Raw genomic sequence first — 19,638 nt, 5'->3', positions numbered from 1 at the left:
ATAGGGAGGCAGCGCACGAGCCGGCAGGACTCTCGCCCGCCCCGACTCCTCCCCCGAGCTGTTAGAACTGAGTTGTACAGTCCTCCGCCGCCGGCTTCTTACTTTTCCAATCGCGGATCTGGTTCCCGGTTCCAAGCCCCGCCCCCGGCCTGCCCCGCGTTCTTTCTCGGGCCGAGTCACCTTTGCCTTACAAATATGAGGCCCCGCCCCCGGCCTACCTTGCCGCGTGAGGCCCCGCCCCCGGCCCGGGCTGACCAATGACCGGCTGAGCCCGGAGCCTTTGGGCGGGTCCGCAGCCAATGCGCACGCCGTGGGCGGGCTCCGGGCCGGAATTGGGGGTGAAGCTCCAGCGCTGTGCCCACATTCGGGGCGCGCGGAGCAGAGGGGTCCCTGGGGGACGCCCGGAGCTAAGATGGCGTCCGCAGCCGAGGGGGACATGGAAGCGGAGCTGACGAGGGGGCTGCTGTGGGATTTCCAAGACCTGAGCCTTAACAAGTTGGCGACGTCCCTGGGCGCGTCAGAACAGGCGCTGCGGCTCATCATCTCCATCTTCCTAGGTAAGGACCCCTCGCGGAGTCCCCGGGGGACGGGGACATGACCTCGCCCTCTTCCCGGAGCCACGGGGAGGGCTTTTTGGGGTGCGGGTGTCAATCCTCACACATACCAACCAGCTGTGAAGAGGAAGATGACACTATTCTGGAGTCTGGGGGCACTGTACCTTCTTCACCTTTCCCTTCGACCCCTCTTGTACCCTTCTGGCCCCTCATTGGGCGCCACCACCCTCATCTTGTCATGCTCTGCCCTGTGTCCCTACGACCTGTCCTTATTTGTCTCTCTCTTGAGTTCTACTCTCTGTCCATGTGTACTGCTGTTATTAATATCAACCCTCAGACACGCGCGCTTCTCATTGGCAGGTATAGGCTCCCAAACTTAGATATTTTAGTCCTATGGACCCGCTCAGCCCCATACTCCATGCTTGCATATTCTGTGTCTCTTGTGTGCATTGCCAGCTTGTATTACACTCTCATCTTTTTGTCCCGTTTCTAATTTCTTCTTTTAACCATACTGCTTTTTCTTGTCCTTAGCCACCCACCTGTCATTTACCGTGGAATATTATTTTAGTACTGGGCTTGGAAAACAGGGCTGGCAACCCCTTAAAAACTATTCACGCTACCCCAAGCATGTTTTACACACGTAGTTCAAAGGATGTGGTGTATTTGCATTTATGTCACAACAAACCGTATTGTAACTGGTTTATGGGCTTTTTTAAATGCATCCTTCCTCTATGGTTTTTTTTTAATAGATGAAGCAGCATGGCACAGTAAGAAAAAAAAAGTGTGTGGACTTGGAGGGCAAACAAATCAGTCCTGCTGCTCACAAACTAAGATGCTGGGTGAACCACTTAACTTCTCTGGGGCCTTTAGTTTCCTTACTTATGAAATGAGATAATAATGCCTATCTGATAGGATTGCTATAAAGTCTGGTAGGAATTCAAAGGTCATAAGCTGATATTAAATATTTGAGTAGTTGGAAGGCTTTATGAAGGTTATGGGACTTTAGCTAGGAGAGTAGGAGTGGTGAAGAATTAAACAAGACTTGTTGGGGAGGGTGGGTGCAGGAGCAGGTCTGAACCACAAGAAATTTGAGATAAAGTTGGGCAGATGTGGAAAGCCTTAAATACTGGTAAGAAATTTGGAATTTATGGAATAGTCGGTAGAGACACTGATATGTAATATCACCTAAAGGGTGCTAATCTGATCTAGATAATGGGAAAGGCATTAATTCATATTTAAACAACCTTGGGTAATATCATTATCATTTGCCCATCACACATCAAGCCAAGATACTCTTTCTTTCTTCCAGATAAAGATCACTTTTACCCTCCCTTGTAGAATTACAAAATTTTAGACTTGTCAGGAACCTTAGATTGTGGAACTTACTTGCTGCCACCCAGATCTAACCCAAATTTATCAGTACTTCAATCTAGGGTTCTTTGCACCACATCAGCTTTGAACTTCCTACTTCTTCTCCCTTTTTCCAGGCCTAGTTATTTGTTGGGATTATAATTGACAATTAAGAGTGTTTACATTTCATTCATTAAGAAGCCAGCTGTTGATGTCTCAACTATAAATGGAGATTGTAACACAAGGAGCAACAAATTATAAGGGACAACCTGTTAAAGGGAGCTTCGGCTAGAATTAGGCTTGGAATCTGTCTTTTTAGTGATGACATAATTAAATACAGCCTGTGCACTTGTAGTGGGCTACTGTGTACTATCATGGGGCATACACCTGTCTAGAAAGTTGTTTTCTCCATAGCTTACCCCTCTAACCTCATCCTCTCATTACCACCAAGCATCAAGGTAATAAAAACTTGGTATAATACATCCATCACACTCTTGAACCCCCTTGCCCATCCTACCATGGCCCGCATCCCCTCTTCCTAGCCCACATGTGTCGTTGCCTTCAGTAACTCATAGTATATCTCATTTTTAGGTCAATTGGGGTTCACATTGACCCCTAAATTGATCAGGGCTAAGTTTCACACATGGATATATAGGATTGTATTTTCTAGGTTTAGGTTACATACATACACAGAAACATACATTGATAAGCTTGTTGACAAGTACATGGAAGAAAGGGTGCATTTTTCTGGTTGTAAATATGCTTCTCCTACAAAAGTATCATCACTTCTGTGTATTGTAACCTAGAAACCAGTAGCCTTTCAGCAATGGAGTTCCTGAACCACCTTTCCTGGGGAACTGGGATACTGGAGGAAATCCTTGCCTGAGGTACCGAAAGGCCTGTAGTTAGAAACAATTTCTGACTCACTTTCTACTAACGAGATTAATTTTGGTTAAAAGCACTGAAATGCAGGTCCCCTGAAGAGTTGGGTATATCAGACATTCACATCTTAAGGGGATAAAATATGAATGTCTCACTGTTTTAGTTAGATAGTCTCATTACTGGTTCCCTAACATCTTTCCCTGTTTGAGTTGTGTGTGGATCTTGGTCTCTCCAGCGTTAGCCTTCAAACCTTTTGAACTGGGGCCGGTGGTGAGAAATAACATTTTACATCATGACCCAGTAAACACACAGATGTATACTTGCATTGGAAACAGAAGTTTCAGGAAACATTACTCATCCTGAGTATAGGTAGTGTGCTTAGCTATTTTCTATTTTATTTTTTAGTATCATTTACAACCTACTAAATTGATTTCAAGACCCACTAATGGGTTACAGCAAGCAGTTTTAAAACTCCTGAGTTAGAGGCTGTAATTTTTTGATATTAGGTGCTGCAAGGAAAGGGTAAGTTTATGAGCACTTTTGCACTGAAGAATTTCAAACAGGCAGAGGACGCTGTCAAGAGGGGCATGTGTGTGTCTGTCTTGCGTCTGATTGCCAGGAGTTTGGTGGAAGATAAATTTTGCTGTGAGCTCTGGTGCTGGCAGATGCCACTGGAAAACATCTCCGGTTCAACAATTCAGGTCTCCTCGTTCCTTAGCATAATTAGCAACATGAATTGTTCCAAATAAATTCAGCAAAATGTACCTGTTGTGGGTGAAGCACTGTGCTTGGCCCTGCAAAGGAAAGGGCAGTGGTACAGCATGAGTAATGGGGCTGGGCACCGGAAGGTATGACCTGTGGTCTGTTGGGGGCAGGGAACAGGCAGGTGATAAGTCCTCTCGTAACCAAAATAACAGGTGGCACTCTAAGTGCCGGCAGAGATTCCCAGAGCTTTATGAGGTTTAACGACTGGACCTTTAATGAACTTTGAAAGTTGAATAGGGTTTCAGCAGACTGAGATGGTGAGGAATAGGGACCAAGGCAAGGACGTGTGGTGACACATTCCAGGAACAGGAAGTGGTCCAGTTGGACTGAAGCAGGACCTAAGTAGAGAAGTAGTAGAAAATAGGACTGGAAGGGACTTCCCTGTTGGTCTAGTGGTTAAGACTCCGCACTTCCAGTGCAAGAGGTGCGGGCTCAATCCCTGGTCAGCAAACTAAGATCCCACGTGCCCCATGGCACGGCCAAGAAAATTCAAAAAAAAAAAAAAAGACTGGAAATGTAGGTTGTGGATCCTTGAAAGCTAGGGGAAGAAGTGTGTGCTTACTGAAGCAGGTGATCAGGAGCCATCGCAGATACTTGAAAGGAGAGGGATGGGCCAGCACTGTCCTGGGAGCGGATCCAGGAGTACAGAGTAGTTTGGAAGATAGATTCTGTGACTACTTTTCATCTACACAGCTGCACGCACCAGAAACCCAGGAACCAGCCTTATCACCTCCCCCTCTCACTCTGCTCTCACCCCAGTCACCGAGTTCTATCAGCACCACCTCTAAATTGTGCCTCAGATACACTCCTTCCCTCCATCATCACAGCCACTGACCATCTGTCACCAGAACTGCCCGAATAGCCCCTGGACAGATCTCTCTAGTTTCTTCCTGTCCACTCAGTCCGTTCTCCCCGGCGCAGCCAGGGTGACCCAACCCCATGCCTCTCTTGGCTCAGCCCCCACCAGAGGTTCCATACATCCCTGGGAATCTCCCACTCCAGCCTTGACCTGAGCAAGTTCACAGCCTTGTGGCCAAGTCCTGATGCCATCAGAAAAGGCATCAGGCCCTTCCCTCCTGAGCCATGGTACCTGCTGATCCGACTGCCAAGAGTGCTCTGTGCTCATTACCCACCTCACCGAGCCTTTTGCTCTTTCGGGCCTTGGTTCAGATTGCCACTTCCTCACAGAGTCCTCCTTTCCTGCCTCTCATTTTAAGTTAGTGCCATGTTGTACTTTCTCCTCTGGACTGAAATCCCCTTCCGAATGAGTACCCATGCCAAAGCGTGATTATATATGTGCAGATGAGGGCAGCAATCGTTTTAAGTTCTGTTCATCAGTTGAATACAGTACCTGGCTTGTGGAAATAAAGTAGAAGTAAAGTAAGAGTAAAGTAAATGTCGCTCAGTCATGTCCGACTCTTTGCAACCCCATGGACTGTAGCCTACGAGGTTCCTCCGTCCATGGGATTTTCCAGGCAAGAATACTGGAGTGGGTTGCCATTTCCTTCTCCAGGAGATCTTCCCAACCCAGGGATCGAACCAAGGTCTCCCGTGTTGTAAGCAGACGCTTTACCGTCTGAGCCACCAGGGAAGATTTGTGGAAAGGGCCCAATAAATATTTACTGAATAAGTGAAAGTGTGGATGAATGACTTGGCAACTGATTGCCTGAGAGAGAAAGAAGTATAATAGTTGAGGGGTGGAAAAAAAAACAAGCTCAGGCCTTCTGCCAGGGGAGCTGAAAAGGTGATGGTGACTTTCACAAATGTGGAGAGGTCAAGTGAGGGTTAGATGTTGTTCAGTGCCAGGGAATGACCTAGTTTTGGGACTGGCTTTAGGTTCCAAGGGCACCTCCAGCTTGTCTTGTGAAGCCTAGTCTTGAGTTTGAAAACAGTTGATAACGATTGATAATAGCTGGTAACAGTTGATAAAGATAATGGTTTTAGAAGTCAATACTGGAGAAGGGAATGGCTACCCACTCCAGCATCCTTGCCTGGAGAATCACATGGACAGAAGAGCCTAGGGGGCTACAGTCCATGGAGTCACAAAGAGTCAGACACAACCCTGCTAACATTTTCACTTTTCAGTGGTATCATAACTGAATCAGGGAGGGACTGAAATGCCAGAGAGAATCTAGAGTGTGGTAATAATGGCATTGGTAGCTGACATTTATAAAGCGCTCAACAATACCACGCCTGGCTTGCCAATTACCCCTAAGTTATATACAGTCCTTTTATTAGCTTCCTTGTGCAGATAGGAAGCTGAGACCTCCAGCTCATACCCGTTTCTGCCCACCTCTGAAACCCCTGCTCTTTACCACCTTGGGACTGGGAGGAGCGTGTGGGATGGGAAAGACAAAGGCCCTTGGTATCATCTACTCTTTACATGACTGAACCAAGATGTAATCAGCATGTTAGGTACCTCTCAACAGCCAAAGATGGCATCAGCCAAATGGAGCAGATGGTCACCCCACCTAGTGCAAGCTCCTCCTTCAGGCTTGGCCACGACTGCGGCTTGGCTGGTAGACTCATCTAAAGTGGCACTTGCAGGTGAGGACTCATTCCTTGGAGCTTCAGAATCAGCACCACTATGGTTAGCGACCTTTAAAATCAAAGGAGGTCCCACAGTTCAGCTCCCTTTGGACCAGAGTCAGGCCTGGCCCTTCACAACTAAATCCATCATTCAGGGCAAAAAGCTTTTTTTTTTCAAGTAGCAAAATGAAGAGCCCTCAGCTAGGCACGGTGGAAACTAAGCAGCATTAATGAGACAAATGAGACTTCTGACCATAATACAAAGCATGGTCCAAAAATCCTATGACTGTGAAGTAAGGAGATTGTCCTAAAGACTTTCAAGGTCTCATCTCGTCCCAAAAGGCTAGGTCCATTCTTCATTTTAGACTTTTATCTTTATTCTAATTCATAGCCACAAATTTTATCATAACTTAAAGCTTCCTGTTGGGGATTTCTTTTAAATATATTTTTCCAACTTTTTAATCTACACTCCAATATCTTATATTGCACAAAACTTCATGTTTGAATGCCAATATAACTTTAATGTCAAACAGAACCATTTTTTTGCAGTGTGCATGAGTGCTCAGTCACTCAGTCGTGTCCAACTCTTTGCGACCCCACAGACTGTAGCCCACCAGGCTCTTCTGTCCATAGAATTTTTCAGGCAAGAATATTGAAGTTGGTTGCCATTTCCAACTCCAGGGAATCTTCCTGACCCAGGGATTGAACCTGCGTCTCTTGTGTCTCCTGCACTGGCAGGTAGATTCTTTACTCCTACACCACCTGGGAAGCCCATTTCTTTGCAGAGACGTGTAAAACAGGGCCCATGAGATTCTATCCACAGGGTAATTTAACAAAGCAATTACATGCCCACTGACATGAAATCTGTCTGGGCAGCCATGGGAATTCACTGAAGGAGTTCCATCCAGCAGCCTTTTAAAAATGGGGTTCGGTCTTGAAAAAGGAAATGGCATTTCAGCTAGACCTTAAAAGGCACGGAAGATTCTAGTCAGGTGGAGATGGAAAGGGGAACTTTTCAACAACAAAGGATAATGAGCATGTATGTGGAGAGCAGGAAAAGTGAGGAAGACCTGAGGAACAGCAGGCAGTCCAGCTTGGCTGGGACACCAGAGGTTCCATAAAGGAGCTGCAGAGGAAAGCATGATTGAGTCTTCAGGGGGCGGGGAATGGGCTGGGGGCGGGGGGATGTGGTGAGGGGGGTGCTGTGTGACAGAGTGAGCTGGCAGGACAAGCATCTTTACAGACCTGCAGGCCTAGATGCAGATTTCTAAAATTAATTAAGATTAAATTGGGGGATTTCCCTGTGCCGGGGTCCAGCCCTGGCTGATCCAGGGTATTCGAAGGAGAGACGGCATAGGCGACTTATTTATTTAAATATTTATCAAAGATATAAAGAGTAATAGAATGAGGATAGCTCAGTGAGGAAATTCAGTGGAGAAAAGAGGCTGAGTAGCTTGGTTTATGAGGGAGACCAATAAAACTTCAAGACAAGAAGTTTGCACCACTTACGTAGGCCACAGGCGTCCTTCCGTTCTCCCGAAGGAGAGGAGACACTGAGGCCTCCCCGGTCGGATCTTAGAAGCCCAGGCGTAATTAGTAAGCATGGTGGGTTCTGCGCTCCAGATGGAGATTCAGCCAGAGTGAGAGAGAGAGTGACATGGGGAGACCAAGTTTCGGTGAACAAGGCCCGCACTTTATTTTCCAAAGTAGTTTTTATACCTTAAGTTGTGCATAGAGGATAATGGGGGAAGGGGTGGAGTCATGCAAGGACAGCAGTTCCTGGTTCTAATCGAAGCCAGGCTTTCAAACTTATCATATGCAAAAGTTCAGGTGATTTACATCATCTTCTGGCCAGGAGGCCTGTTAACATTTTAAGAAACTTATTTTTCTCTAAAGGTGATTATTCCAAAGTCAGGAGCCACCCTCCAAAAGCATTAGATAAAGTTGCATTCCTATAGGGTAAAGGTGTGGTGGGCTCAATCAAGAAAAGAATTAACTCAAGGGTCCAAGGTTACAAACATTAAAGCTACTACTTACACCAATTATATTAATCAATACACTGCCAGGGACACAGCAGGTAAGGGATATGGAGACTTAGCAGCAAACATTGGCCCAACAAGTGAAAAACCCTTCACCAATACAATTTCTAATCAATCTTTTAACTGCTCAAAGGACTCTGTATTTAGACAGTTTAGAACATCTCATGCCTCTCACAGTTGGGAGGCTCTGAGTGATCACATGTGGCCAGAAAAACCTATTCAGGCAGGCTAGAGGACTTCCAAAGGAGTTTGTAGGTTGAAACACTATCACACCCAGGAACTTTATTAACTGGAGCTATAAGTTAACTCTTTTTTCAGAGAGAGGTAGTGGGGACAGCTCCCCCTCCCCCCCCGCCAGTAAAGTCAGAGGTGTAGGTGAGAGCACAAAGCAGAAAGTAGGCAGACTCTGGTTTTGGGGGTAGATGCTCGAGAATTTCCAGGAGGACGCCTGAGGCTCGATCCCGCATTTGCGTATGCCGAGCCTCCTTCCTCATGACCTTTGCCACGGGCGGAGTTCCTCATGCTGGCTCCTGGCAGTGATAGAATTCTAGTTGAGCTATTCCAGATCCTGAAAGATGATGCTGTGGAAAGTGCTGCACTCAATATGCAATATGCACTCAATATGCAATATGCTGGCTCCCGGCATCCCTGGCCATCCAGTGATTAAGCACACATGCACAAAAATAATTGCAGCCACAAAATAATTACAATAAGATTAAATATGTGCCAACTCTTTCACCATCGACCAGTTACTGAGCTTCAGCCATCCTTTTCCTCATGTTCCCAAAGGCCAATTTGACTAAAGAATTGAGGTTAAGAGTTAAGCGCTGTGTCTGATACATATTTTTAAATTATATTTAATTAATAACAAGCAGCAATATTTTGAAACAATGCAAAGTCGACCTGCATTTTTTAAAATGATATAGTCATCGAAGAGCTTGCCTGTTTCTAGAGAACTGCCTAGGCAGACCCTTCGCTCTCATTCTGCTCTGGCCAAGTGTGAGAAAGAAGCGTTGTTCTGGGGAAGCTCTGAGGACCAGGTGAAATAGACTGTATCGATCCTTGGCCAAGCCTGACCCAGGATAGTTTTAAATAATTGTTCTCTCCCTTCCCTCAGTAGATATTCATCTCCTTCCTTTCTAAGGAGACTCCAAGTGTGGTCTTGGGACCAGCAGCATCAGACCTGCTAGGAACCTGTTAGGCAGTCAGGTTCTCAGAGGGACTAAACGAGAGACTCTCAGGATGAGGCCCAGTGATCCGTGTTTTAACAGCTGTCCATGTTATATGCTTCCCCGCATGTCTGAGGACTGCAGGCTTAATGTGTGGCTTCAGGTCCCTTTTTTGTAACAGTTGATGTCAAACTTGTATCCTGCGATCTTTGGAATAAACAAAATGCTCTCAGATTCTTTATAGCTTTCAGTTCAGTTCAGTTCAGTCGCTCAGTCATGTCCGACTCTTTGCAACCCCACAAACCGGAGCACACCAGGCCTCCCTGTCCGTCGCCAACTCCTGGAGTTCACCCAAACCCATGTCCATTGGGTCAGTGATTCCATCCAACCATCTCATCCTCTGTTGTCCTCTTCTACTCTGGCCCTCAATCTTTCCCAGCATCAGGGTCTTTTCAAATGAGTTAGCTCTCCGCATCAGGTGGCCAAAGTATTGGAGTTTCAGCTTCAACATCAGACCCTCCAGTGAACACCCAGGACTGATCTCCTTTAGGATGGACTCGTTGGGTCTCCTTGCAGTCCAAGGGACTCTCAAGAGTTTTCTCCAACACCACAGTTCAAAAGCATCAATTCTTCGGCACTCAGCTTTCTTTATAGACCAACTCACACATCCATACATGACTACTGGAAAAACCATAGCCTTAACTAGACAGACCTTTGTTGGCTTAGGTTTCCCCATTTGCTAACATCTCCAAATATTATTACTGAATCATAGGGTTAATGTGCTAATGGCATTATTATATCATTATCATCTCTTGTCAGATAGATAAGCTCAGATTTCTTATCAAATAAGAAAGCTCTTTGATGACTATATTATTTTTTAAAATGCAGTTAAATTTTGTATTGTTTCAAACTATTGCCACTTGTTATGAGTTAAATATAATTTTAAAATTTATCAGATACAGTGCTAACCTCATCTTTAATAAAATTGGTCTTTGGGAACATAAGATATCTGATAATCTATTATCAGATAGATAATAGAGATGATAATCTCTCCAGGCCTTCTGTTGTGACCTGTAGCTCTAACAAAAATTAGATGCCCTCATGCAGTTCTAGGTGAATTGTTCTCCTCAAGCAGAGAGTTTTTAAGGTAGGGGCTGAAGGGTGTTGACATTTTCCCTGCAGTTACTGAAGACAAGGGCAAGGAGACTTAGGGCCCACCTAAAGTTCTCTTGGTGAAGCAGTAATAGCTTCCTAGAGACCTCAAAGCTTAAGATCTGTGTATCCCAAAAGATGCTGTATACATCTTTATTTCTCCCTGTTTTCAAAGCTAGAATGGGGAAGGTGGCAAGTAAGAAACTAAAATTAAGGATGAGTAGTTTCTGGATAAGGATTTCCTTTTGGCTTAAAACGGATGGCTTTTTATTTTATTTATTTTTTGGCTGCATTGTGTGGCATGTGGAGCATGTGGGATCTTAGTTACCCAACCAGGGATTGAATCCACACCCCCTACATTGGGAGCATGGAGTCTTAACCACTGGACCACCAGGGAAGTCCCTGGATTGCTTTTAAAATCTAAGTTCCTCCCTGTTCAAGGAGTGGCTTTGAACATAAGTGAGATTCGTGAAACTCCGGACCCCCTGAACAAAGGATTCCATCTGAGAACCTCATGTACCATAATTGTTAGCGATAGAGACTTCTGATGGAAATGTCATTGCATTCTAATTGTAGGGACCGTTTGTCAGAAAGCAGAGAGAAGTTCAGGCCAAAAGTGGTAAGACTCAGGTTTTGTTCTTGATTCGCATGAAGTCGAGTGGACAGTTTAAATACCCCACACTAAGCACAGGCTAAGTTTAAATTAACAATAAAAAGCTTTTGTCAATTAAAGATGCTTTCAGTATCAAGTATCTATCATATTGCTATGGCATTTCGATAAGAAAAGCATACATGGTCATACCTGCTACACAAAATTATAAGTGGTAAGATAGTAATTTTGTAGACAACTAAGCTCACTATAAAAAAAAAGAAAGAACTCATGTGAGTACGTTGTGTGCAAATCTGAGGAGGATATGAGCTCCCAGAAGGCTGAGCTCTGGTCGCTGTGTATTTGTATTGCTGTAATAAGAAGTGGCTTCCATGTAGACGTGCTCAATGGCTTATAGCCCTTGAGGTTTCCAGTTTCTGCTGTGATAGCGATTCTAAACTCAGATGGGCTTGGACACCATTCTGGATTACTGTCCACAAATATAATACTTCTGTTTGCCAGCCAGCAAGCAGAGGCCAGCTGGAACAGCGCCCTTTAAGGCTCCCGTGGTGTATACCTCAGACTCTGGTGGAAAAGATTGATTATAGTTGGAATACAACATACATGGCCCCAATTAAAAATAGTGAACCAGAAGGGCTACTAGGAACCCTCAGTCTTTAGCTAAAGAATAATTTGAACCCATGTTTTAGTTCTTCTTTAGTTCTTCTGATAGAAGGAAACAAAAGTAAAGCCTAAGAATTCCTATGTAGCATGCATGCTAAGTCACTTCAGTGTTCGACTCTGTGCAACCTTATGGACTGTAGCCCCTCAGGCTCCTCTGTCAATGGAGATTCTCCAAGCACGAATACTGGAGTGAGTATACCATGCCCTCCTCTGGGAGACCTTTCTGACCCAAGGATCGAACCCGCGTCTCCTGTGTTTCCTGCATTGGAGGCAGATTCGTTACCTCTGAGCCACCTGGGAAGCCCACCTAGACAGCATGCACTTGTATTATTTATTCTAAGAGCCTAACAGTAATTATAGGGAGCCAGGTCATCATCTCACCAGAAGCTTCAAACTTCTTCAAGTCTTAATCTCGTTTTATATTTTTAAGGTATATATGCTTTTATTATATTCTAAAATACCTAACTTGGGGACTTTGCCTTGGCGGTCCAGGGTTAAGACTCCATACGTCCAATGCAGGGAGTGTGGGTTTGATCCCTGGTTGGGGAACTAAGATCCTGGCATGCCGCAGGGTGCGGCCAGAATAAATAAATAAAATACAAAATTTTAAATAGTTTTTAAAGTTCTTCCCAAATCTTCACGTAATACTGAGATGCTGATAAAGAAATTGGATTTTTTTCAGCATGGATGGTCAGGGATAATGTGAACTTCATCAGAATTTTAAACTTTTTTGCATGAAAGGATACTATAAAGCAAGTGAAAAGAAGTGAGAAACAGAAAAGAAAAAGAGAGAGACAGAAAATACTTGTAAATCATTTATCTGGTAAGGGTCTAGTATCCAGAATATATCAAGAATTCTTATAACTGAACAATGAAAAGACAACTCAGTTTAAAAATGGGCAAAGAATACGAATAGACATTTGTCTAAAGAAGACATGCAAATGGCCAATAAGCACATGGAAAGATGTTCAGCATCTTTAGTCTTTGGAAATGGAGATCAAAGTCATAAGGACATACCACTTCACACCCACCAGGATGGCTGTAACCAAAAAAAGGAGTAAACAAATGTTGGTGAAGATATGGGGAAATTGGAATCCTCATGGGTGGTTGGTGGGTACGTCAAACAGCACAGCCCCTGAAGAAAGCAGTTTGGCAGTTTCTCAAAGTTAAGCACGTATTATAGTAGGACCCAGCAGTTCCGCCCCTAATTATGTTACCAAAAGAGTTGATGTATATGTTCACACAAAAACCTGTACACACATATTCATCACATTATTATCATTGACAAACAATGGATGACCCAACTGACAAATGGATAAACAAAATATTAATATTCATAAAATGGAATATTCAGCCATAAAAAGGAATGAAGTACTGATACTTCCTATAGCGTGGATGAACTTTGAAAACATGGTGCTGAGCAAAAGAAGCCAGACACAAATGGCCACGTAACGTCTGCTCCCGTTTATGTGAGATGCCCAGAAGAGGCAAATCCATAAAGACAGAAAGTAGATTGGTGGCTGGTGGGGATGAGAGGAGGGTTGAATTGGGGGTGACGGCTGAGAGGTGTGGGGTTTCTGGTTAGCGTGATGGAGGTATTGGGGCGTTAGTAGTGGGTGTGGTTGCACAACATTGTGAATGTACTAAAATTCACCAAATCCGCAGACTTGAAGAATAAAGAGTGAGTAGGTATGCTCACAAAGGTAGAGAAACAGAACCCAACAAATATCCACAGCCGCTCGGATTCATAGGTTCAGTTAGAGGGTGTGATGCCATTGTCTTTTCTCCTGTTAGAATCCCAGCTGGTTCAGGAAGAGTTTATTGTTTCACTTGCTGGAATACTTGTTGCGAAAAAGAAGTCTCACCTGCTTTGTTTGTACTTACAAGCCTAGATTTGGCAACTCTTCACAGGAGGGAGGGAGGAAAATTACCAAGACAAGTTATTCGAGAGGGTTGTGTAAAGCTAATTAGCCACTTGGCAGCCTTGGGGCAACCCCTGGCCAGATCAAGTCACAACAGGAATGAAGAACTCCAGTTTCTCCACTGAAAACCAGCGCCAGGAATCGAAAGGGGAAAAAACTCAGGCTGCCGCACACTAATTCAAGATTTTTGAGAGAGAACCATGAAGTGTAAAAGCTGAGAAGCGGGGAATAGAAGACTTCAGGCCGTTATAACAGGGAAAGAAGAGGAGGAAGCAGTAACACAAGACACGAAAGATAAGAAGTAAGAGGAGGGGCAGACTGGACAGAGCAGAGAAGATGAGGCTGGGAACTCTGCAGGCCTGGCCAGCCCTCCGCCTCTCTCTCTGACCTGTGCTGAGCCTGTGCTCCCAGCTGATAGACCTCTCTGGTAGGTGACTTCAGCACTCCTTCCCTTCCTGGACTTAAACAGGCTTCCTGGGTCTGAAATACTGAGTTGGCTCGAATGTTCATTCAGGACTTTTTGTAAGATCTTATGGCAGAGGATGAGATAATCGGACGGCATCACAGACTCAATGGGCATGAATTTGAACAAACTCCAGGAGATGGTGAAGGACAGGGAACCCTGGCGTGCTGCAGCCCATGGGGTTGCAAAGAGTCAGACACCACTTAGCAACTAACTGACAATGACAACAAATGCCTAGTTTTGTTGTAGTGGCTGATTTTTTTTTTTTTAATAATCCAGGGTTTGTAGAACCTGAAAATTCTATAATCTTGGTGACTTTCTTTAAGAAAAAGAATATAAAAATATCTTACATGTTTTATAACAATGTATGACCACATGAGCATGTTGCTAGTTCCCACCTCCACACCTACACACACATACACACCCAGGCCTCAAACAGACCCTTGCAGAGGAAGGGCCTCAGACTGAATGAAGCTGGGTGAACTTAGTGGCAAATCGCCTTCTTCCTGGGAGTTCTGGGGGCAACTCAGAGCTTTATTTTTGAAACTTGCTATAGACTTAATTTAGTTAAAATAGGATCAAGATGGGCAAAGGCCAAAATTTCCCACCCCTAGCTCAAGGCTAGAGGCTTGAGCCTGAGAGTGTATGTCTTAAAACTGGTTAAAAGAGCTTACTCAGATTTTAAGAAGTTAAGTATAGATAGGCTTGTATAAAATATTTGCTCAAAAAAAAAAATAAAATAAAATATTTGCTCATATGTAAATATTTCTTAAGTGGCCTCAAGGAAGTACATGTTTGATGCTTTTTTATGGATATTTTCTCTTATAATCTGCACAACAGCCTGCAAGATGGCTAGTATTTTGCCTCTTGACTAAAAGAAAAACACACAACCTAGAAATGGCAAGTGCAGTTTTATTCAGGGCCTTAACTGAGGAACATAGCCTGGAAGACCGCCTCTCGGGTGGCTCTGAGGAAGGCTCCAAAGAGATCAGGGACGTATTAATATGTGAATGTTTCTTGCTTGGAAAAAAGCATGTAGTTGAGCCTCAGAGAGGCTTCCCTGGTGACTCAGACAGTAAAGAATCTGCCTGCAGTGCAGGAGACCGGATTCAACCCCTGGGTCAGGAAGATTCCTCTGGAGAATGCCATGGGCAGGGCAGCCTGTAGGCTGCAGTAGGTAGAGTCACAAAGAGGTGAACACGACTAAGTAGCTAACACATACTTTGAGCATCAAAAGATTACTGCCAGTCACAAAGAGCAGACGTCTCAAGTTAATGATTTTAGTGCCTTTCTGTGTATGTGAAGACGCAAGAATCTGGACTCATTGCATCTGTCCCTTAGATATACATCTGAACTATCTAGGCCAGTATCCAAAGCACAGAAGCCTTCAAGTTTTTCTCCATCCTGAATTCCCCGCTAGGTACACCGTTGGTGGGCAGCTGCAGTGGCTGCTGGCATGGTCCTTGAAAAACTGGAATGGGGGGGGGAGGCGTGCCTTTCTTTACATCCCTACCTTAGACGTGAAGAAATCAAGGTACAAAGAATCTTAAGTGATTTGCCCAGGCGGCAAAGCTGAATTTCTCAACCAGATTACTCTTCATTCCTGAGTCTAGCTCCAATCAGATAATCTGGCTAGAAGTTGCCACCAAGTGGTTCGCTAATTTACAAAGATTTATAATATGATTTAAAAAACCACTCTCTGAATGTAAGCCTCAGGCTGGTATCTGCTAGGAAAGGCGTTTCGGTGTGTTCAAGTGCCTGAGGGTCGGCCAACATCTGTTGTCCTGTTCCACTAGTCAGCAGTGACTAGCAACTAGCCTGCGAGTCAACAGCCTTAACATTCTTTCAGTCTATAAATTTTTGTCATAACAAAAGAACTATGTGACCATTTGCACAATCTGTAATAGTACAGAAAAGACTGTAATTGTGCAGACAAACATTCACAAATAGTTCTGAGCATCTGATCAGGCTTGAGATAGTCCTGAGGGCTGGCCCCTGACCCAGGATGGTGGGGTAGGGTGGTGGGGTGCTGACTTTTCCTAGGCTCAGAAGCCAGTGAGTATCTCTTCCCGGTGGGGTCATACAAGGGAACGTGGCTTCAGGGTCAGTCTGTTGTCTCATCATAACATCATAACTTCTCAGCCTTAGCACCAGTTTGCACACACGATTGCCAGCTTGTATCGTTGGCGCTAATCTTAACATGGCCTTGCCTGTTAACTGCTAAGAGCCCCTGGCTTGAGTGCAACAATAAAAAACTGACTTTTGATGGGACTTTGGGTGCAGTTCAGGTTTAGGTTGTTTGGGTTAAGTGACTAAAAAAACTAATATTTCCTTTTTTTTTTTTTTTGGTCACACCATTCCACTCGGCTTATGAGATTTTAGTTCCCCAGCCAAGGTTTGAACTTGGGTCTCAACATTGAGAGCACCAAGTCCTAACCACTGGACCTCCAGGGAATTCCCATTAAAAGAAAAAAAAACTTTGCAACCTTCATAAGAGCCTTTTTCCTTTCTCACAGATAACAGCCATTTACTAGTTTACCCTTAAAACGCCCCCTCTGTTCTTATTCTGAGGACATTTTCATCATTTATCCCTGAATTCTATTCTACAGTCATCAAAACGTTCAAGATACTCAGCTGGAGGTCCCTTTCAGAAATGAATTGCACCCTAAGAAGATAGGCAGGGAGCATCCCCAAGAACTGATGAAGAAAGAAAGAACAAGGAGTACCTAAATTTAGCAGAGATGAAGTTTTCAAATGGTTTTAGATAGGATGATAAGCAGACGTGGGCATGCATGTGTCTGTGAACAGATAATCAGAGATTAACATAGCCATAGCTTTAAAAGTGCACAGCTAGTGACCAGTGAGGCTTCCCTGGTGGCTCAGTGGTAACAAATCCACCCGCAATGCAGGAGATGCAGGTTCAGTCCCTGGGTCGGGCAGATCCCCTGGAAAAGGAAATGGCAATCCATTCCAGTGTTCTTGTCTGGAGAATTCCGTGACAGAAGGGCCTAGCGGGCTACAGCCCATGGGGTCAAAACAAGTCGGACATGACTGAGTGACTGAACAACAGCAGTGACTAGTGATGTATTTGCTGGCCTCCGCCAGGTGCCAAAGCATGAGACAGGAGTATCAGCATAGAAATCAAGTGATATGGGTTCTAACTGGGGCTCTGCTCTATTAACCTGAAGCAAGCCAGTTAGTCCCTTTGGGCTTTGCTTTCTTCTATCTCTAATAAAGGGTTTGGAGTCAGTGATTTATAAGGTTTCATGGGTTCAAAGAATCTGAATCCTATGAATAACCATTCAGCATGTGACTCAGCCTGAGCCATAGAGGACTGTTGGAGTGGGGCAGGTGTGTTATCACCTTGGCCATACCATCAATAAGGCTTAATCTGCTGAATAGAGACAGGACCATTGTGAACAAATTCCAGAGGTGAGCGTCACCCCACCTCCAGGTCCATAATGTCCCAGTGTTCCCCCGTCTGACAGTGTGGTCAGTAACCAATCAGTTACCTATCACCACAAAGAGCCAGAGTCACACAGGGCTTCACTCTCCTTCCTATCTCCATCCGTCTTGCTTTCCTCTGTATAGTTCTTCAGTATGAGGAATCTCCACTTTGGTGAAAGAAAACAAATGTGAATGGCAGTTCTTCACAGTGGAAATAATCATGATAAAGCTAGCATGTGGAAATGTGTGATAAAAAATAAACTGTCAATACCAAATAAGCCGTTAGATGGCCACTTCCCTGGCCATCTAGTGGTTAAGACTCTGCACTTCCAATTAAGGGAGCGCGGGCACTATCCCTGGTTGGGGAGGTAAGATCCCACATGCCACGTGGCCAAAGATAAATAAATAATACAAATAAGCCATGTTCAAAAGCAGTCCTGTTTTATATTCTAGTCTGTGATTCTTAGGAAAATTGAACTGAAACTTGATCCTGAAAGTGGCCTTCCATTGTGCAAAGCAAAATACCCATTATCTGTGGGAACATTACATGATTTAGGAAAATTTCAGCATCCAGATGATATAAGGCTGACACAGGTTTTTTCATCCATCTTTTTCAGCTAGAAATTCCAGAGTTGCCATAATTTTGTCAGTGAACTATCCCTAAGAGCAGTGATGGACAGACATAGCCTTTTGGGGGGGATCCGCTGTCTCCCATCCCTTTACCTCCGACAATAAGCATGAATTTTGAGTTTGAGATCAGTTTCAGTCATTTGACTCTAAGGAGCCCATTGACCCTGTGAACCAGATCTTCTTACAAGAGGTGAGGGTGAGTTGGCCTGGGCTGGGGGTATGTTACCCCATTGCTGAGGGCCAAGGCAGAAATGAGTAGACCGGAAACAGAGGTGATGAGCTCAGTTTATTTTTGGCTGCATTGGGTCTTCATTGCTGCATGGGCTTTTCTCTCATTGCAGTGAGCGGGGGCTACTCTCTAGTTGCATTTCTCAGTTTCTCACTGCAGTGGCTTCTTTTGTGCAGAGCATGGGTTCTGGGGCTTTCAGGCTTCAGGAGTTGTGACACATAGACGCAGGAGTTGTGGCTCCAGGGCTCTAGAGCACAGGCTCAGTAGTTGTGGCCCATGGGCTTAGTTGCTCCATAGCATGTGGGATCTTCCTAGCCCAGGAATCAAACCCATATTTCCTGCATTGGCACAGGCAGATTCTTTACCTCTGAGCCACCAGGGAAGTCCAATCCTCTTGATTTTTTTTCCCTATTATATAAAATTCTGACTCTGTCTGGTTTTCCAAACCTTCCTGCCCCGTCTTGTAGTCAGCCCGGTCTTGTGACATGACTGCTCCATGCCCTCTCCTACCTCTGGGTCTTTAGTACATAATTCTGCCTTGGAACTCCCTTCCCTTGTTTCTTCTCTGCTCATCCTGACTTATCTGTTCATTACTGACCTCTTGTCTTCTCCAACCTCTACAACATTGCCATTTCCATCACTTAGCATTTACACAACATCATTACTTGGTATTCTTTTCTCTCTAAAATGCTCCTTCAGAGTCTGAAAGCATCTCTTACAACTCTACCATAGTCTCCTTTTGCCTAATGCATTGCTGACCACATAATGGATGCTCAATACATATTTTATTCACTCCCTAGGATACAGAGTATTTGTTCATTCATTCTTTTATTCTCTCATCCAGTCAACAAATATTTTTGAGAACTTTTTTGTACCAGGAACTCTACAAGGCACTTGCGGTACAGTGAGGTGGGGGGAAGAGACAAAAATCTTGCCTTCAAAGACCAATAAGTAGAATATACAGCATGTGGAAAAGTAGTAAGTGCCAAGGGAAAATAGGAAAGATAAGATAGGAAAGAAAAACAGGAAGTGTGTGTTGGTGACATACAGGGTGGGGCAACGTGTGCAATCTCAAGATACCATGGTCAGGGAAGGCCCCACCGATAAGGTGACATTTCAGTAAAAACCTGAAGCGCTGGAGGTACTTGAGCTCATGGGTGAAAGAGCATCCCAGGCCAGGAACATGTTAATGTGAAGGCTCTAAGGTTTGCACAAGTCTGCCATTCCAGGAAGG

General features: G+C 44.5%; 1 protein-coding gene across 1 annotated transcript in view; it reads left to right on the top strand.

Annotated features, from left to right (window-relative positions):
- Positions 1-319: 319 nt before the first annotated feature.
- Positions 320-19,638, top strand: part of LPCAT3 (lysophosphatidylcholine acyltransferase 3) — a 36,029-nt gene continuing 16,710 nt past the window's right edge. Inside the window, exon 1 of the mRNA XM_005907494.3 lies at positions 320-557. Coding sequence (XP_005907556.1) covers positions 413-557 — 145 coding nt within the window. The 5' untranslated portion in view covers positions 320-412. The remainder of the gene's footprint in view (positions 558-19,638) is intronic.

Source organism: Bos mutus, chromosome 5 (genome assembly GCF_027580195.1).
Source record: "Bos mutus isolate GX-2022 chromosome 5, NWIPB_WYAK_1.1, whole genome shotgun sequence".
Classification (NCBI taxonomy): domain Eukaryota; kingdom Metazoa; phylum Chordata; class Mammalia; order Artiodactyla; family Bovidae; genus Bos; species Bos mutus.
The sequence above is the reverse complement of the archived record's forward strand: the minus strand, read 5'-3'. Positions and strand labels throughout refer to the sequence as shown.